The 21,684-nt window shown below is 29.8% G+C and overlaps 1 protein-coding gene across 2 annotated transcripts in view; it reads right to left on the reverse strand.

Annotated features, from left to right (window-relative positions):
• vimar (visceral mesodermal armadillo-repeats) overlaps positions 1–21,684 on the reverse strand; it is a 46,187-nt gene that overhangs the window by 14,572 nt on the left and 9,931 nt on the right. The window contains exons 2-4 of one of the 2 annotated variants that reach the window (XM_065511786.1): positions 4,310–5,279; positions 3,908–4,071; positions 3,503–3,840 (exon numbers count right to left, since the gene is read on the reverse strand). The exons of the other annotated variant lie outside the window; for it this stretch is intronic. Coding sequence (XP_065367858.1) covers positions 3,713–3,840; positions 3,908–4,071; positions 4,310–5,279 — 1,262 coding nt within the window. The 3' untranslated portion in view covers positions 3,503–3,712. Of the gene's footprint in view, positions 1–3,502; positions 3,841–3,907; positions 4,072–4,309; positions 5,280–21,684 lie in introns of those variants that run through there. 2 annotated transcript variants of the gene reach the window in all.

Consider the following 21,684-nt stretch of genomic DNA (forward strand, 5'->3'; position numbering starts at 1 on the left):
CTTTTTGTAAGAAATCGATGTGCAGTGGTCATATCTACCCACTGTAAAAGTCTGCTATCATTTTCTCTACTCTTTAGCCAAAAAATACAGTTGTATCCGTACAGTTGTTTCATTGTAATGTAATGAACAAAAAAAATAGTTTTTTGCTTCTACTGAACAGTAGAAAATTTTAAATTTTTCAAAAGTAATTGAAAAATTAATTTTCAATTACTTTTTTTTATTAAAAGTCAACCAATAACGAAAATTGCATATTCAAAAAAGAATATTTCAACATCACAATGACCCTAAACACACATTCAAATTGGCGAAGGTGGTTTTGTAACAGAAGCCCCCACATTATCTCTATAGAAAATTTATGGGAAATACAATAGTAAATAGAAAGGTAAATCAGGATCGAAACAAACTGTATCTATAAATTAGACAACGCACTATGACCGAAAAACCCAAAGTAGCGGCAAAAAATATTTTCCGACAAGCTAGACTCATCAAATCTGGTATTAATTCTTCTACTGTCAAAATATTCGATTTGTGTAAAAATGGGCGGTCCACGTCCCCTTTTTTGTAGTAGGCCGCCTATAAGGGAGATTTTCAAAAAAAATTAATGCTTACTCTATAACACTCCCCCTTTATAATTTGATTGATACATTTCTATAAACTTTAGACAAAATTATGAAAGTCGTGTCAGTTTTTTCGTGGGGCTCCCATATGATCTTACCTTTTGCAAAAGCAGCATTAAGTTGTGAGTTTGCAAATATTTGCAAACAAAATTGTACATGGCATTAACCCTTACTACTCCTTTAAAGGTTGTTATCCACTGGAGTTCTACTCCACAAAAGACCATAACACTATTCAAAATGTCCCAAAAAGATGACTCAGTAAAAATATCAAAATAAATGCCAAATACAAACATTTACAAAATATCTTTACAACAGTTTAAAATACATATGTACATCGAGTAATAGAATACATATACAAAGATTTATTTAATTGAAAGAATATTATGGAAAACAACGTTTAATTTAATAAAAATATTATTGCTTCACAATTGATAACACGATCAGAATAAATTTACACATTATCAACATTATTTTTACTTATGGGTTGTCAACTTTCATTATTTGTATCTATTTTTTCTTTCCAAAATTTCGGCTATCGAACGCCATAAAAAAATTTTAAAAATATGATGTTGAAAATCTACTTTTTGCCGCAAAATTTGGAAATTCGGCCATAGTACAATGTAGAAAATCTGATTAATTCTATGCCCAAAAGATGTGCGGCAGTTTTGAAGAAATGCGGTTATGCAACAAATATATTCCGTCATGTTTTGTCGTGTGATTTTTTTATCTTTTTTACATTATGTTTCATTAATAAAAGTCTTGTTAATCTCAATATCTGTCTGCATGTATCAGTAGTGCAATGCGAATTTATGTACCACCTTTTTTTGAATTTCTAGAATAATAATCATGTGCATTCTTTAATAAAAAGTATAAGAAGATATCCAATAACGTGCATTGTCACATTTACTAATTCTAGTCCTTGAGCTTTGGTCCGATATTGCCATATACTAGTGACAGATCGAAGCACTTCCTAATATTTTACAGTCGAATTTCTCAGCCTGGACGACGCTGCTTCGTTCTATATGATATCCAAGTACCTCTACCTATCCCAAATTGGTTCCTCATAGAGTAATATTAAGCTGCTTAGAGTAATGGCAAGCCCCAACGTCAACTTGTAGGTGTTCTACAAGTTCATACTAGTGTTTTCAATCCTTCGTTATACCTTAGGTATAAAGATTACCCTCACCTCCCTCCACTAATTTGACATATACACAGAATGTGTTCACCGCTCAGGCCATCTTCTCCCTAGTGTCTATGTCCAGAGTCCTGTCTTCATACGGCCGGTAGTACAGTGGTAGTACAGTGGCAATAACTGCCTCCTATCCCCAATCCTGAATGTCGACGTCTTAATATTTTAATATTTGTTTGCATACACTTGGAAAAATCGAAATATACGTGAAAGTTGAGACTTAGTAAAACTGCGTACAGAGTTTTAACTAGGGTATTCAATTAATCGGGTTTATGGTTTAATAGGTTAATCGAGCAAATAATTAATCGGGGTTTAGATTTATTCGGTTAATAATCGGTTAATTTAAAATTATTCGATTAACCGAATAATTTCTATTTTATTTTTAAATTGAAAATACAACCACGAATTTTGTGTACAAAAACATAAACAACATCAAATATGGTATTTGAGATCATTTTTGTATACATATCGCTCATTTGCTGCAACAATGTCATAACTCAAAATCCGTGCTTTTTGAACTGAGTAATAAAAAATATACGCCGTTCTATAATCTTGTAAACATCAAAATTAAAATTCATGTTTTCTCGTATATTTGACAAGTAAAAATTTTTTATTTCTGAAATCGCATGATTTGTCATAAAACATTTAAAGACGTTTTTCTCGAAATTGATTTTTTTGATTTATGACGTAGATGCAGCAAATGAACGATATGTGAGTTTTTTAGGGTTTTATTGAGATTTTCTGAAATAATCTTTTAAAAAAAGAATATAATTTAAATGTTTTCATTTTAAACGATTTTTTTCTTTAGATTTAATAAAACTTTTCTTAGAGAAAAACCCTCTCGCGGATTGTTGGAGATGTTGGAGAAATCAAAAGCACGATAAAGAATATTCAATATCTTAGTTCTTTTTTTTAGTTTTTTCTAAGCATATAAAGTCCTTATTTATACCATTGGAGTCCTTTTTGGATTCTTTTAGATTTTGAATACTTTTAATAGTTTCGTTTAGTTCTGATAAAAGACTCATGTTCAATAAATATCTAATTTTAATTTTAAATTTGTATTGAATTGAAACGGAAAAATAAATACAAAAAAAAAATATGTTAAAGTGCAAAAAAAAAAGAATTTCGGTTAATCGGTTAATCGACACAAATTAATCAGTTTATTTGTTATTTGAAAATCGGCAATTTTAAATTATTCGAACAGTTAACCGTCCAAAATTAATCGGTCAACCGATTAACGGTTAATCGATTGAATACCCTAGTTTTAACCATGTGTATGGAAAAATTATAAAAATTTTTATAGGGTGAAATTAATTTGGAAATGACTGACTATTATCGATAATTTTGGCCGACTTCATAAACGCAGTAATGCAAAGCAATTACAAGGCAAAGCAATATTTTCTGACTTTCATGAACGCATAAATGTTTTGTAAAGAATCATAAATAAAAACAGTTCACAAATTTGACAGCTGCTGCGCATGGACAAGCATTGCCATACAATAATGAAATTGCGACATTGCTAAAACAAAATCTATTGCGTTCATGAATACTATACATTGCAGTGTTGCTTTGCAAAATGCGTTTATGAAGTCAGCCTTTCTTTTCGCCCTTTGGGATTTTTTTCGAACAAGGGACAATTTTAATAAAAAAAATAAATAAAATTGTATTCATAGTTATGTTTATTTATTTATTTATTTATTTATTTATTCATTTCTGAAACATAATACTGTAACATGTATCAAGTAATTAGTGTTTTTAGATATATGTATTAATATTTTTATACCATTTATTAAAATACTAAGAATATACTAAAAACATTTAGTGTGACAGGATATTGCGGCCCTTTAAATAGCGTATGTGGGTGCATATGTATGTATATGATCATTTTGAATGCATCATCGTTAATTCAATACAGCGAATAACGAGTTATGCCAATTTTCGATAGGTTATCACAGGATGGCATTTTTAAATCTTGAGCTTGAGCAAATTGTGCACGACTTCCAAAACCGCGAGCACGTGTCATCATTGCTTCACCTGTAAATGAAAATTAAATATGTAACATGTGATTATACAAATATATTTACTGTGTTGTTTAACTTACGATAAGTGCGTTCACGAAAACAATGTTGCTTCATAGTGTAGACATAATCCTCTTCAACTGAATGTTCTAAACGTGGCAATGAACCGTGATAATCACTATCGAAATTATCTTTAACATAATAAGGAATAGATAAATGTTGTGTTTGACGACGCACATTGTATTTGCTAAAAAGATAACAAAAGTTATTTATATTGTGGGAAGAAAATAACCTGTTGTTTTATGCAATAAGTAGATAATTTTATGTATCAGCTAATCCATATTTTGTTTATTTCCATCTACAAACGCAGTTTAGAAATTAAAAATATGATATATGTATATTTTTCCTTCCGAGAAACGTGAAAATATCTAACATATGCATACATAATTTAGGAGTTTATTTGTTATTATGTAGTTAGATCTTACCTTGAATGTGATAAACTATATAATGGATCCGTTGAAGCTAGAGACATAAACATTGATATCAGTATCATTAAAAGTAATAGGACGAAAGCCAAACTTGGTTGTTGGCCCTGCTCCTGAGGTTGACGTTGATTAGCAGCCTGATATGGGCGACGACGATATTGACCCTGAGATGAGGGATAATTGCCAAAGAACATGTGGAATAATTCTTCTGCCGTAAACTCTTCGCCAGCACTAAACGCTCCCTCCGATGGGCTATTGCGATGATGTTGATGACTGTGACTGTAATACTGTTGAAAAGATGAAGTGCTCTTACTGAAATTGGATGATTTGCCAGTTGGTGTTATGTAATCACCACCAGATAAATCATATTCTTTGCGTTTTTTGCCATCTGTTAAAATAGTCATAGCATTGCCCAGGGTTTTGAATGCCTCAACGGCACCGGGTGCATGGTTTTTATCAGGATGTAAGTGCAAGGCCAATTTCTTATAAGCCTTTTTAATCTCACTATCGGAGGCCTCACGAGTTACCGACAAAACTTGGTAATAATTTTTGCAATTGTTTATTTTCTTTACTAAATTTAATTGATCATTAGTAAAGTCCGATTGGGATTTGTATTCATCTGCGGAATTCCTAGCGTCCGGATTAGATTGTTTACGTTGATGTACCGATGTTGGCTTCGAGTTGTTTGTTGTTTTGGGCTCACTCGATTTGAAAGCATTACTTTGCAATTTTATTATTAATTCTTGCAATTCCTCTGCCCTCGAACTTGAATACAGCTGTTTAGCCTTGTCCAATAGCGAGATAGCTTTATCATAGTTTCCATTGTTCATTTCTATCAATGCTATGTCAATAATCTGTTGTTCTTTTTCATCATCATCATCGTAGTTGTTTAGTTTTCGGTTGGAATTATTATGATTTGTGTTTGTAGATGATGTATCATTTTCTTCCGCATGCATTCCTTTATAAGCAGCTTGTTTCATTGAAGAATAACACAAATATTTTTTTTATCTTTCTTTATTTTGCAAATATATTTTATATACAAGATGATTTTAATTGAATTATAAACCAATAATATTTTTTGCTACTCAACAATTTTTTAAAATCTTATAAAACATTACAATTATCACAACAAGCACAACTAAAATTAACAAATTATTTGTGATAATCAATCGATTTAGCATACATATTAACACATTTCAACTGATTTTTTAGTTTTGATTGAAAAATATTTATTTTTAAAATGATTCTATATGTCAGATACCAATAAAAAAAATAATAAACAAATAAATGTATGTATATCGAAGACTTATTTATATTCAATCAGGACTATCTATGGTATTCATTTTGAAAAAGTAATACTTCTAAAAATACATGTATTTTTTGCAAAATGGGACTACCTATAAGCAGAAGTTTTATCTGGGATTTCAACATTTATATAGATTTTAACATGATAAAAATATAGAAGGTAGTTTCCAAGGCGAATTAACTGTACAGGTGGCGTTGATATTACAACAAGTACAACATTGCAATAACAACATTGTGTTTTATTGTTGCTCGGGGGACAAAAGTGTCAAAAAACAAAACAAAAATTTGTGAAAAAAAAAACAAAAATAAAATCAATTTAATAAAAAATAAAATAAAAATGTAATAAAGTCAATAAAAATAATGTTAATTTTACATCAACGCTAAATTTATTTGCGAGGACATCGATCAGCAATTGGGTAGTCCAGAAAAAGCATCCAAAGATAATAAAGCAAATGAAAAAACTTATAAAATAAGAGTGCCTCCGGGAAGCTCCTTTAATGGTGGCACAGTTTGCGGTGCAAATGGTAGCGCTAATGCTCCAAATGTATGCACATGGCAAATGGTTGTGATTGATCGAATGCACTCCGGAGCTACCCGTTTTGTTGTACTTTTATCAGATCTTATAAACTTTTTTTGAAGCTATAAAGGTAAACAAAACAAGTTTTGACATAAAATAAATTCGTTTTGTAAACAATTTTTGACAAGTTTGTCCCCAAGGCGAACAAAAAAAAGTAGATCAGCTGTGCTGTTAACGCCACCTGTACAGTAAATTCGCCTTGGTAGTTTCAATCAAAATTTTTTTTTCAAATAAGGTTTTTTGAAGTTTCCTTATTTTGTGAGCATTATAAAAAGCGTTGCCACATTCCTAAAAATGATTTTTATTTTAGAGAAATTTTTTACAAAAAATGTGTAATTTATAATTTAGTATTTAAATAAAAATGTACTAAGTATGTTCTGTTGGAAGTTAATGATTCAATTCCTAACATTCGCTAGATAATTTGGGCTACCTGACAAAGAATTTTCATTAAATTTTAAACAAATTTAATTTAAACGTTCCAAAACGTATAATCCACCCTCTGACAAGTTTTACATACATCCAGCCACTGTCGTTTGTTAGGTAATGTAGGGACCAGGATGCACTAAGTAAGGTGAAATCAACAACACAGCTGATTTTTATTTATCTATTTTGAAAGTGCTTGTGTTTTGTCAAACTGAATTTATTTTGAAAAAATAATAAATTTTATTTTCAAAGAAAAAAATTTTAAATCAAAAAACATGAATGAAAATGTGAATAAAAAGATTTCATATAATGCATTTTTTATAAAGTACTATTAAACCGTTGTTCTTTTTTAAAAATAATTTAAATTTAACGGCCGTTTTTTAGTTAATATGCAAAAATAAAATTTGTTTATGTTTTATTTGACAAATTCAATTTTGACAAAATTATGCTCTTGTCTGCAAGAAATTTTGTGTTTGTTGTCGAAACGCTCTCACCTTCCTTATTACATCATGGTAGGGACTTTAAAAAAATTTACATTTGAATTTTTGCAAAAATATTTGTTATTTTCGCAGTTGGGGAAAATGCAACTCATGTTTGTTAAATCTTAAAATAATGTTCACAAATTAGCTTTGAAATATTTGAAAATGAAAATCATACCTTTGATCCCAATTTGATAGTAAATATTTTTTATATTTTTTTTTTAATATTCTTCAAATTAATGAAAATTATGTATTAATTTTTTCACAAACTTCAAAGAATATATGGGAAAATTTTTAATTAATATGGTATTACTATTTTAACGAAAACGTCAAAATCCTTAAGAGAGAATGAAACTACCTTCTATTTTTCTACTATGGATTTTAATACTTAGAATGATTTTCTGAAAGACATTTTCTACCGCTTACTGAGGGGATTATTAAATCTATAATACAGCCAACATCTCCAATTTAAAAATCCAACAAAATAAAAAAAGAAAAGCTAATTGTAAATATATACATGTTTTTATTTTAATCGCATTACATTTAATTCACTAACAAAGAACAATGGTGCAAAACCATTTTTTTATTTCAGCATATTTTCATAAAATCTAATTTATGAAAATGCAAAGCAAAAACTGTAAGTTTTTGCTTTGCATTATCATATATTGCATTATCGATGTCCCGTGCGACATTGAATAACAACATTTGGTATCAGTGCGTCGAAAGTATATGCAGAAAGATTTCAAATATTAAGTCCAAACAGAGATTTTTTATACAATTAAAATAAAAGAAACTTTACTGAAAAATAAGAACATTTATGATTTTAGTACTCATATAAAGTTGGTCCCGTGCGACCTCGGGGTCACTCGTAAGAGTGAAATTTAAAAATTATTTTTTTTACATAAATGAAATAAATCATGTAAATATGCACAACACATGGATATGGTAAAATTAAATCTGATGCCTCTGATCAGATTGAAAAGCATTCTTTGTTATATAATTTAGACAAAAAATGGAGAGAAGTGAATGGAATGTGTTTTTTTTTTGTTTCCGTTCTATGTAAATTTCTCTATGTTTGTATTCAAATACCCAAACAAAATTATGACAGTAAAAAATCTTTATCTTCCATATAGGTAAATTGGATATTTTTTCAATAAAGGACAATGCGAAAAGTCAAAAGCACCCATCCGTTTTAGATTGCTTTAGACATCCCCCCTATAATGTAAAAAAGTTAAAAGTGGTATGTAAACACACTAACTGGCCACACGGTGTATAATGTAATGAGCAGGGCAACCAAAAATATGCAATATCATATTTTTTGCTGTGCGTCATATAAACATATGAGTTAGTTATTTATCCATTTCAGACAATCGATTTGTTTGTGCATAATTTTGCATATTTTGCTCTTTACAGCATATTTTGCCTTTTATAGCATATTTTTGCATATTAAACTCATAACTGCATATTTTCTCATTGCATTTCTATATTTTACTATTAAAAAAAAAATAAAAACAATATACATGGATATCGATAAAGGTATTTATAGACGGCAATACTGAGTATTAACACTTTTCAAATTTAAAATATTATTGAAATCTTTCTGTATGTCAAGAAATCGTTTCGAGAAAGGATGAAACATAGGAAATGTCATGCATGGTATTTTGAGCCCCAATGATAAAACTGATGAATGTAAAGTTCATTACAATTTTTCACCAACAAATTACACACGCTCTTCATCGAGTTTCTGAAGCATAATTCAAATGACAAAAAATAGTTTTTTAAAGCTTCATGTATAATAGAAACATTTAGAGAAAGTTATGCAGAAAATCCTCTACCTATTTACTGACCAATTCAGAAAGTTTTTTTTAGAGCATATTTTTGGTTGCCCTGGTAATGAGTTTCAAATATAACTATGTTTTCCATATCAAGAAAAATAAATTTCGAATAAAAATCGAATTTATATATTTTATTTATTTAATTTGTTTATTAAATTATTCAATGGTGCAACTTTAGCAAATTTGTTGTTCGGATCCAACTCTGAGTTATCACAATCATGTAAACATTGTTTGATCAGTTTGAATCTGTCTTTTGAAATACATTGTTTTATCATCGCACGTCCCAGTGATTCTTGATTTGACCAATAAGAATGTAATTTTTGCAAGGTGTGGTTATATACAAGGCGCCCAAAACTGTTTTAATTTCGCTATTTCTTATTATGAATGATGAACAATTGTTTAATAAACTTTCCCCAAAGCTCCATGCGGCTCATCACACCGAGATTTTCATACAAATTGGCAATTATCACTTTTTATATCCACCATAAAAAAATATTTGCCGCAGACCCACATTATAAGATTCTAAGACGATCTAGCTATGTCCGTCCATCTTTTGAAAACACGATAAGCTCAAACGATCTACAAATACAATATATTTATAAGGACAATATCCGTCCATGATTTCACCTTGCCCCCATACATATGCCCAGCTGACAAGCCACCTACTAGCAGCTCGTTACCAGCATGGATTTCATAAAATACTCAGCAAAACAGCATTAACCCCTATTGCCACCCAGATCTCACAAGTCTTAAACTATGAGGAACTCCTTGTGAAAGGACGATCTATTGCTATTCTCCAATATCCAATAACTTCCAGTCAGTCTTTCGTAGAGTTTAGAGTTAAACAAGGATTTCTCGGAGAAATACACCATATCTTCACGGCACGTAACTTGCAGCTATATCACCTGGATGAAGGTTACCTTTGACAGCCTATTTACCTCCTCAGCTCATGCTACTGTAATCAAGCACAAATTGCGAAGTAGAAACAATGTTCGCAAAGTGAGAAATATGTCATAGGCTGCATGAATATTACATCGGAAAACCATCTACACGAGGATTAAAGGAACACAAAGTCATGTTATCGAAATATGTAGTTCTTTCTGGGATATCATCGGAGTAATCATTCTAGATTTAACATCACACAGCTGGAGCCTTCCTCGAGGCAGGTTTGGAAGGACATTCGTGTATACGAGGAGAACATGCAAAGGTATGTGCAGGATCCATTGGATCGAAATTCGTATACGGCAGCTTTGAACTGCATTCACAGAGACGCCCACAGCAGACTCGGAGAAAAACATGCCACGGTAAATAAGAGCTCTTATGCCACAACCAGTGTTACCATATGACAAGTTTTCCCTTTTTTTGCAAGGTTTTTGATATGCAAAAAGTTTTATTTTAAAAAAAAAAGTTTTTTGGAAAATTGTGAATTTATGATATCAGTAAGTTGAACCGTTAATTTCAAAATTATAGACCCCAAATTCATTTACTAAATGGGGAAATTGATTTGAAAATATTTAAAGTGTCTACAGCACTAAATTCAGATAAATAATCTCAGTCTGATTACATATATGTACGAATTGGGTTTTGTAATTTCTGTATGTACTTAAAAAAAGTTTTTTTGTTGAAAAAAAGTTTTTTTTTTAGAAATAAAAAGTTTTCTTCAAAAAATATATGGCAACACTGGCCACAACTGAGGTCGGGATGGAGAAACAGGCTCAATGCTTAAGGCATAGAGAACATAGAGCGGAAACTCGAAAAAAACTCAAACAATAAAATTACTCAAAAAAGTTACACATACGAGTGTTGTTTTTGTTTTCACATAGTTTTTTTTTACTAATACATTCTCACCACTTAGGTTTTTGACAACTGAATTAGGTCTTTGACAGGAGAGTTTCCGCTCTATGTGCTTTCTCTATGGCTTAAGGTATTTATAGACGGCAATACTGAGTATTAATATTTGTCAAAAACTCAAGTATCATAATACAATTTCATCGTCAGGAAAAAATTTGTATTAGATTTTAAAAAAATACAAATGATTTTTTTGATTTACGGTCGGTATTGAAAATTTGTTTAAAACAATTCAAAAACATTTTATTTTCATATGTATCGGGTATGTATTTATAAAAACAAATAAGGCAAATAAAAATGTCAAGAAAATATAAAATAAAATTTTCAGAAAAATATCAATCAACAAAGAAATAAAATATTTGTAATACTATCGTGTAAACAATAAATGTTTTTTCGAAACGATTTTTTGAAATACCGACTGATTTCAATAATATTTTAAATTTGAAAAGTGTTAATACTCAGTATTGCCGTCTATAAATACCTTTACTGGTCCCGCATAGACCATGCCGTCCCAAAAATACGCCCAACACTATTCAACACCGCAGCCAATTCTACTTGAAACTATTTAATTTTAGACTAAAACATAAAAGTGATTCGATAAACAATAGTTTTACATCAAAATAATTTTATTCGCAGATTTATGAAACCAATCCTGTTGATAATTTAACTTGAGATACCAACATATTGTATTGCCAGAAAAAAAATTGTTTAAACGAATGCAATTGTTAACATCTGTTACTAGTTACAGAGAGAATAAAAATGTAGTCATTCATTGACAGTCCCATACAAATTATCAAGTGTGTGTTACCAAGAGACATTTTACTCCAAGTTGCGACAATATATTCCTATTTTGTTACTCATTTTATTATTTTCTGTACGACCACTGCCGTAGTTGTAGACATTATTATACTCTTTTGCTACTTTAACGTTTCAACAACTCCTGGCGTTGTTGCCATAAGTATTTTTTTATATATATATTTTGGCCTAGCCGCCACCTTCCTCATCATCGGCAAAGCAATGCAATCATTGCCAACATCCACTTGTGTGTGTTGTTTATATTTATGAGTAAATAAAACGCAATGGAAAATGTGGTCGGACGTATGGTTGGATGTATAGAAAAGAAATAATATTTGGAATAGAAAAATATCAAGCAACGTTTTCAAAAAGGAAAACACGTAGCAGAGCAAATCACCGGCATTCGCATTTAAAAACACTCGAAGCAATGGCAGTTGCAAAATAGTAGCTTAAACCGATGTTATTATAATCTTTCCCTTCCAAACACATTTTACAGCATACAACTAAAAAAAAATAAACAAACATGAATGAGGGTATGTGTATGGATAACAATTAGGGTTTTTTCACAGGATTCCCGGTGAACTCCTGCTTACGGTAAAATTTTTGGGAATTCTAAGGTTTTTTAAACAACAATTAAAAATTACAATTTACACATTAAGGTTTTTATGCTTTACATTTTTTTAGGGAAAAGTAAGAGAAGTAAGATTCGGATTGCTATGACACATTATATGTATAATAGTCCAACTCTCAAAATATTTTTTGTTTCCCAAATATATGTCACAATTTTCAAAAAAAATAGGTTTTTATTTTTCATGTACCCTTTGAGAAAGATTTAAAACAATTAAGCTAAATTGTTGTCAAAATGTATGCATTTTTCATACACATTTTGAGTTTTTTATCTAGTTTCTACTCTATGTGTATTTCTCTATGGTTCAAATTCAAAATCCACTTAGGTTTTTGACAAATGAGTTAGGTCTTTGAGAAGAGATTTTCCGCTCTATGTATATTTCTCTATGGTTCAACCAATAACGAAAATTGTATATTCAATTATCAAATTCAAAACTCAAAATTCAGTAGAAAATAATATAGTAAAAAAGCACAATATAAAAAAACAAAATACATTTGAAATTGAAATTTTTGTCAATAAATAGCTGTTCTGCATTTTTACTAGGCCACATTGTGAATACCGCTATTATAAATTTAGTTTGATTTTGAGCACATTATTAATTGATTGAATTATGAAGTATTAATGTGCTCAAAAACAATATTTTCTACTGAAGTTTTACTATTAAATTTGATCATTTTGATAATTGAATTTAAAATGTTCGTTATATAAGAAAAGTTATTGAAGACTCTAAAAAAAAACTAAAATGTGATTCAATTACGAAAATTTAATTTTAAATAATGTTTTTGAGAACAATCACGAAATAATTGAAACCAGTTCAATATGTGATAAATATTTTAATTGAAATAGTGTTTTCTGTGTTAGCGAATTGAGAATTTGTTAAAAAGGTTTTATGTGTTTGTTTGGAGTTTATTTGATATAAAAATATGTTTTAGAAAAAATTTTTGACAACTATTACATTCCGCATTTTAGCGGAATTATTAAGGTTTATGTGTCCAGCATATGACCGAAGATTATAGTTGGAGTGTAGTGGGGGAGGAAAATATTTATAAAAACAGAATTAACACTTTTCAATATATTTATCAGATAGATTGATGAATTTCCTTCAAAATACCACCTAATTCATTTTAACAATTTTGCATTATTATTTACTCATAATAAAAAAAACGAAAAATTACCCAATTCCGTCGAACAAAACTCGATTTATTTACTTTTTGTCTTAGAAAATGCCATTTAATCTTCTTTTATTTAACAGATTTCGTTTCTGAAACTGTTAATGTCAATTTGTAAAAAATTTTCACAATAATTATCAATTTTGCGCAAAATCATCCTTCACTTCCACAATCAAGGAAAATCATATTCTGAGATTATAGAGATTATGGAGAGGAGCCGTTTTACAATTCGGAGTATCGTGCAACATTTTAAGGGAGCATCAACACTTGAAAGTGCTAAACATACAGGTCGTCCTAGATACTTAAGGTCAAGTTATGTAAAAAATAAACTTCAACGCATGTTGCTGCAGAGATTAAATAAGAGTTTGGGAAAGATGATCACGCAGCAATAGTCAGAAGTGTGCTTCAGAAGACATACTATCGTATTGCTAGACGTAAACCATTTATTTCATCTGTGAACCAAAAGAAGCGTTTAGAATATGCATTTTGAAGTTCAAGTAAGCCACATGATTTTTAGCACCAAGTGCTATTCTCTGATGAAAACCAATTTAATATTTTTCGCTCTGATGGCCGTCAAACGGTATGGAGAAAACCCAATAAAGAGCTGGAAAAACAATATATTGCTTCAACAGTAAAACAAGGTGGTGGATAGGTAATTGTGTGGGGTTGTATGTACGCTGCAGGGGTTGGTGAGCTGGTGTTCATTGACGAAATAATGGACAAAATGAAATATATGAATACACCTCAGGAAAAGTACAGAAAAGTTAAATTTACCATTTTCTTTCACTTTTCAACATGACATTGACCCTAAACATTAGGCCTATACTGGACATATGTAGCTTTCATATAATGTTTCGCATGTCCTACTACACACTCCACAATCTCCGGATCTCAACCCAATAGAGCATATGTGGGAAGAGCTTGATAAGCGAGTGAAAAAGGCATTAGTTGAAGAATGGCAAAGTATTGGGTCAGATATCACAAACAAGTTGATGTATTCATGCCTAAACTATAATACAAAAAGGCAGTTATAAAGCAAAAATCACTTGCAACTAAATATTAAGTTTTGCAATATTGCTTCCTAAATCAAATGTTTTTTTAGCTTTTAATGAAGTTATTTTGTTATTAATTAATAATGATATTAAATTGTTGAAATGAAGTTGGTTATATTTTGTAGGAAATTCATCAATCTATCTGGTAAATCTATTTTATGTTTTTTTAAAAAATCTTTACAATACGGCCTTTAAATCGACCTTAAAGTACAATATCATAATCATAATTTAGTTCGTAACTGCGTTATCTAAATCGAGCGCGAATATTTAATAAAGTATTTTCACAGTTCCAACTTTTTCTTAAATTAATATAATATGACGCGGAAATTTTGGAATATTTGAATTTGTTCCCGCTTTAAAATCGACCGGAAAAAACCCTAATATGAGCACATACCATCAGACAAGCAGAGATTGTAATTCAATGTTTTTTCTTTCTTTTAATGTACATACATAGTATATATGTATGTAGAATGTTTAGCAACATTTAGAATTTCTTGTCATAATACAGACGCGTGTTTGACGCATTTCAAGGGTCGTAATGTTTCGTTCGTTTTCCCTATTTTGTTTTATACTTTTTTTTTCTATAAGTTTATATTTTCATTTTTGCTGTTTTGTTATCTAACCAAATGACTGAGACTGTTATTGCTGTTGTTTTTGTTGTTATTTTTATGAGATGTAATATCTTCAACACCTTACCAAACATACATAGCTCAACACAATACAACACTGCCACTTTACCACCACTCCTTTATCGGAATCGCCGGCATCACCAACAACCCACCCTCCTATTGAAATGATTTTATGTTTGTTGCTTTACTTTAATTGGTCCTTTGTGTATGATTCCTTTACAGTTTGTGTGTAGATGTTTGGGGGTTGGGAGTACAATAAGAGACTCACATGTTCGCATAGTCACTATGTGCAGTTGGCAACAATTTCCATTAAAGCTTTTAAGTATTTTTCCTTCTCGTTTAAACGGTAATCATAAATATTGGCTGAGAAAAAATATAATTTCAAATAGCCACCAACATAAAATACAATTTTACAAGAACCACTTTATATCCTGAAAAATGTAATCGGTCTCCAATTCAAGGACTAATAATGTCACTTGTGTGCTCAGATTTTTTTTATCGGGACAGATGTCCTTTAAAATTTCAAAGGATGAATAGTTTTCAGAAAAATATATAAAATATATATATGGGCAAGTCCCAGAAACAGTCTACCAACAAAAAAATTTTAAATGAATCAAACTTGGAATTCTTAATTGTAATATTAGACTAGATATTAGGGTATTAATTCGACTAATCATCGTTCGATTAATCGAATAATTTCTTACGAATAATTATTCGAACAATTTAAAAATGGCCATTTTCGAATAACGAATAATTCGAACAATTTTATGTAGAATAATCGAATAAAACGAATAAATGTTCATATATATTTAATTCTATAAAATTGCTTAAAATTTTTCATAATTTTAAATTTAAATAAGTAATAATTACTCACAAAAATTGTATTGTTTCTGAAATTCGACAAATAACTAAAGACAAAGGGACTTTCGATCACTGTAGATGAGTGTTCCGATAGCTCCTTCTATAAATATATAAATATTACTGCAAGAAGTTACAATTCTAAAAACAAATATTTCAAAATTTTTAACTTAGGACTTGAAGCAATGAAAATAAAAGGTACGGAATAAAATATTTGTTATTTAGCTGGCGAAATATTAAAAGAATAGCAATTAATAATCAAAATATTAACTTAGATTAAAGTGGAGTTGAATGTGACGGAGAATGTGATTTTGAAACAGTCGTCGAAAGTGATATTGAAGATGACATTTATAATGATTACGTTGAAATAGATGAAGGCCATGATCTTAAAATATATGTATATAAGTGATGTTATTAACCGCGTATGTAAGTGTGCAAAATATTTAATAAATCGAATGATAAACACAAATACATATTGCAAACTAACGTTTTGTTGCAAGAAAAGCATGGAGTTCGTCTTATACATGATTTTGAACATCGTTGAACATATTTGTCTAACATGGTAATAAACTTTTTGCGTATTTATAAATGTGTCAATCATGCACTGCCTGACTTCAAACTTTGGACAGATTCCCTTTATTATGTAATTCCCCAAGACCACTTTATTAAGCAATGATTCGGCAACGTTGATAGAGCTTGTTGTATAATACAATTTGTTATAAATAATTTAGAAATAGTGAATATGTAATTAATTTACTAAAGAATTAGTTACTCAATTTAAAACCCGAATTAATGAACGACATAAAAAAGTTCTTAATACGTTTATATTGTATTTGAATTCAGGATCAGGTCCAACTAGCTCAATTTTTTTTAAAGCATAGCTCCAAAAGGGAAACTAATGGGTTTGCTAGTCAATTGTTTTGTGGATTGTTCGGGACTTAATCTGATCAGAATATTTCTGTTGAAAATTTAATAATGAACTTTGTTTTAGAATGTTCTTTAACATTATCAATACTTGAATTGTTAACTTTTACGTAACAATAAAGTATTAAAAACCGACATATAAACTTCATATTTTACTTTTTTAAAAAATTTAAATTATTTGAATAATTCGATTAATTTTAAACTTGTGATCGAATTATTCGATCAAGTTAAAATCTCTTATTCGAATTATTCGTTTTATTCGAACAAGAGAAAAATCGAATAATTCGAATACCCTACTAGATATGTATATTATATTTTATACATATATGGGGCATTTCACGTCAAGTGAACCAACTTTTGAAATCGATGTCTTCCGATCGATGAAATTTGCACCAATGTTAGTTCTATTGGATACTAATTCGGACACCATTTTTCAACAAGATCGGCCAAGAACTCTCTGAGTTATAGGAGGTCAAAATTTGACATTTTGGCCAAACAGGTGTTTTTTTTTTATCCATATAACTTATTACCTATTGTTCTTAGCAAAATGTGTCCCAAATAGTTTAGATAGCTATTTATGCAATCTTTCGAAAAAAAAATTTAATAAAATATTTTTGATTTTTTTTTTAAATCAAAAATATTTTTGACTTTTTTTTCAAAATGGGCCCTTTTTATTTTTTTTTTTATTTTTTTTTAAGAAAGCTTAGGTCTTTTCCTAAGCGACCTATATGGTCGCTTAGTGGGATGCGAGTGGGATATCTATCAAAAAAAATATTTTGTAACTCAAGATTTAAAATTTTTGAATTTTTTTGCAAAATCAAAAACTTTGTTGACTTTTTTTAAAAAAATGGACCCATTTTTTTAATTTTTTATCTATCAAAATAAATGTTTTGTAACTCAAGACAAATGTTTTTAAATTGATTTTATTCATATTTGTGTGTAAGTGTTTCTAAAACCTTAAAAATAAAACCACAACAACTGACCGATAATAGCCACTGGAGGGGTGCAATATGAGGCCGACCGCTATTAATTTTTCACCCCCAAAATTTGTCTGAGTTTTGTATCTTGCGGCTTTTTTGTCAATCCTAGAGGTAGTTTTCAGCGCACGTGATTTTCATTGTTGAAATATCAGGTGCCCCAGAAACAAATTTTTGGAATCAAGTGGAAATATTTTATGGCCCTTCTCCGAAGTACCAGTTTATTTATTATTTTATGACATTTGACTTTAAGAAGTGGGTGGAGAGGTAGAAGTTGACAGGTAGGTTATTTATATGGTGGTTTATTTTTATTATTATTTGTAACATTTGGTTAAACTAGGTACTTTAGTATGTAAGCCCTTCTTGACCGTAATAAAAGATTTTAGACTCATTCATTAAAACGTACTACCTATATGATCTTAAAAAACTATTTATTGTCATTATTCTCATTCGACGAATGAGTGTCGAAACCAATACCATAAGGATGCAGTAGAAGTTTTTGAACAAATAAAAGAGAAATACAAAACGTCACAGAGTGAAGCTGAAAGAATTCAACTTCTCACGCTTGCTCCAAGAACATGGAGTTCTGCAAAAACAATGACTGAGTTTGGAACGTCTCAACGAAAAGCAAGAATTGCTAAACAATTGGTTGCTGAGCATGGGATTCTCACACTCCCAAACAAAAAGAAGGGAAAAACTTTGGAGTGCGATACTAAATCTCTAATAACTCAGTTTTATCAGCGAGATGATATGAGTCGCCTGATGCCAGGGATGAAAGACTGGATGTCTGTACGAATCGATGGCAAGAAAGTTCAAATGCAGAAGAGAATGGTTCTCTGTAACCTGAATGAATTATTCGCAACATTTCAATCTGAATACGAGGATGTCAAAATTGGATTCACAAAATTTACACAACTGAGGCCAAAACATTGCGTTTTGGCAGGAAGCAGCGGAACTCACACAGTATGTGTTTGTATTTACCATGAAAATGTTAAATTGATGTTGAAGGAAATCAACTTAAATTACTTAAAAGATGATTCATCAGAAGATTTACACCATTACCGCGATTGCCTTAAATTGACTATGTGCCCTAATGCTACAACTTCTTGCCACTTAGGTGAATGTTCGAATTGCCCGGAAACCACATCCATCAAAGAAAATTTAATCAACTCTTTTGATCGAGAATGTATTGAGGAGTTAAAATTTGAATTTTGGTTTCATTCCTGAGGTTAACATATTATGGGTATTACAGTATCGAGGCTATGAAATTTTAGTTGGGTATGTTACATACCATCGGAAAGGCTAATGTGTCTAGTTTCTATGCGTAAGTTTAATTTTTAAGGTTTACACACAAATATGAAAAAAATTAAAATAGTGCAAATTTAAAAATCTTTGTCTTGAGTTACAAAACATTTATTTTGATAGATATCCCACTCGCATCCCACTAAGCGACCAAAAAGGTTTTAAAGGAAAAGACCTAAGCTTTCTTTTGAGAAAAAAAAAATAATAAAAAAAGAGTCCATTTTGGAAAAAAAAAGTCAAAAAGGTTTTTGATTTTTTAAAAAAAAGTAAAAAATTGTATGTCTTGAGTTACAAAACATTTTTTTTATAGATATCCCACTCGCATCCCACTAAGCGACAAAAAGGGTGTTAAAGGAAAATACATAAGCTTTCTTCTGAGCAAAAAAAAAAAATTAAAAAATGGGTCCATTTTTTTAAAAAAAGTCAACAAAGTTTTTGATTTTGCAAAAAAATTCAAAAATTTTAAATCTTGAGTTACAAAATATTTTTTTTGATAGATATCCCACTCGCATCCCACTAAGCGACCATATAGGTCGCTTAGGAAAAGACCTAAGCTTTCTTAAAAAAATAAAAAAAAAATATAAAGGGCCCATTTTGAAAAAAAAAGTCAAAAATATTTTTGATTTAAAAAAAAATCAAAAATATTTTATTAAATTTTTTTAATTTTTTTTTTCGAAAGATTGCATAAATAGCTATCTAAACTATTTGGGACACATTTTGCTAAGAACAATAGGTAATAAGTTATATGGATAAAAAAAACACCTGTTTGGCCAAAATGTCAAATTTTGACCTCCTATAACTCAGAGAGTTCTTGACCGATGTTGTTGAAAAATGGTGTCCGAATTACTATCCAATAGAACTAACATTCCGATGCGATCGGAAGACATCGATTTCAAAAGTTGGTTCACTTGACGTGAAATGCCCCATATGTATATACAAAATGTATATATAACGATTTAACCATGTGTATGGAAAAAAATATTAAAATTGTTACAGGGTTAAATCACGCAGTATTTTTTAATATTTGTTGGTGTTTTTATACAAAATGTTTGATTTAGTGGTAAACATATACATATATACATTTTTTAAACTACTGATCTTCTTAGCTTTAGAATCAAATCTAATATATAAAAATCTCGTGTCACAATATTTGTGTCTGAAGTCCTCCGAAACGGGTTCAACCGATTTTTATGAAATTTTGTATGTATTGAATAGTTCGTAAAGTTTATTTCATACCGCTATATTATTAATTTGGTGTCCCTATCCAGAAAAATTTTTTCCATTTTTTTTGCCAAAAACTTTTTTTGCATTTGGTTTATTTGGCATCAAAAAATACATATAAACCCAAATTTTCATCATTCTAACCTCACCTTCCCATTTTTTAGGATACACAGACTTGAAGTCTCATCTCATGTTTAGCCCTCTTCCTCACACGCTCTGCAGATTGTATTGTCGAATAGACCAATACAATCTGCAGAGCGTGTGAGGAAGAGGGCTAAATACTAGTACATTACCTGTGTCATACATGTCCTACATTTAATAAACTATTACAAGGACACCATGTCAAACCTGGAATATCTTAGGAATTCTGATTGGAAATTATAATTTGATGGATTCCTTTCGTATGACATTAATTACATTAAGTTGAAGTAATGTACTATATCTTGTATGCGAGGAAGAAACCTTTTAATCATATTTGTAAACCACCCAAAAAGGAATGCTATCAATGCATTCACAAATATTAATCATATCTCCTGACTGACAGAAATATGATTTGTCAATTAATAAAAAAAATAGAATTTTCTTGGTAGGGTATTCATTCGAGCAATGATCGTTCGATTAATCGAATAATTTGTTACGAATAATTATTAGAACAATATAAAAATTACCATTTTCGAATAACGAATAATGCGAACAATTTTATGAAGAATAATCGAATAAAACGAATAAATTACTTTAGGACTTGATCCAATGAAAATAAAAGGTGCGGAATACAATATTTGTTATTTAATAAAAAAGGCTAAATGATTTTATAATTGATTTCGAAACTGAAATATTAACGTCTAAACATGAACATATGTTGGCGAAATATTAGCAGAATCGCAATTAATAATCAAAATATTAACTTAGATTAAAGTGGTATTGAAAGTGATGGCGAATGTGATTTTGAAACGGTCGTCGAAAGTGATATTGAGGATGACATTTATAATGATTACGTTGACAATGATATCAAACTTTGGACATATTTGTGTAACTCCCTAAGACCACTTGATTAAACAATTGATAGAGCTTGAGGGTATAATACAATTTGTTATAAATAATTTAGAAAAAGTGAATAATTAATTCATTTACTAAAGAATTGAACGACATAAAAAAAATTTTAATACATTATTATTGTACTCAATACATAATACATTATTATGTAGCTCAAATTTTTTAAAGCATAGCTCCAAAACGGAAACTAAAATGTTTGATATTTAATTGTTTTGTAGATTGTTCTGGAGGGAATCTGATCAGAATATTTCTGATGAAAATTTAAAGATGGACTTTGTTTTCGAATGTTTTTTAAAATTA

This window comes from Calliphora vicina, chromosome 5, assembly GCF_958450345.1.
Source record: "Calliphora vicina chromosome 5, idCalVici1.1, whole genome shotgun sequence".
Classification (NCBI taxonomy): domain Eukaryota; kingdom Metazoa; phylum Arthropoda; class Insecta; order Diptera; family Calliphoridae; genus Calliphora; species Calliphora vicina.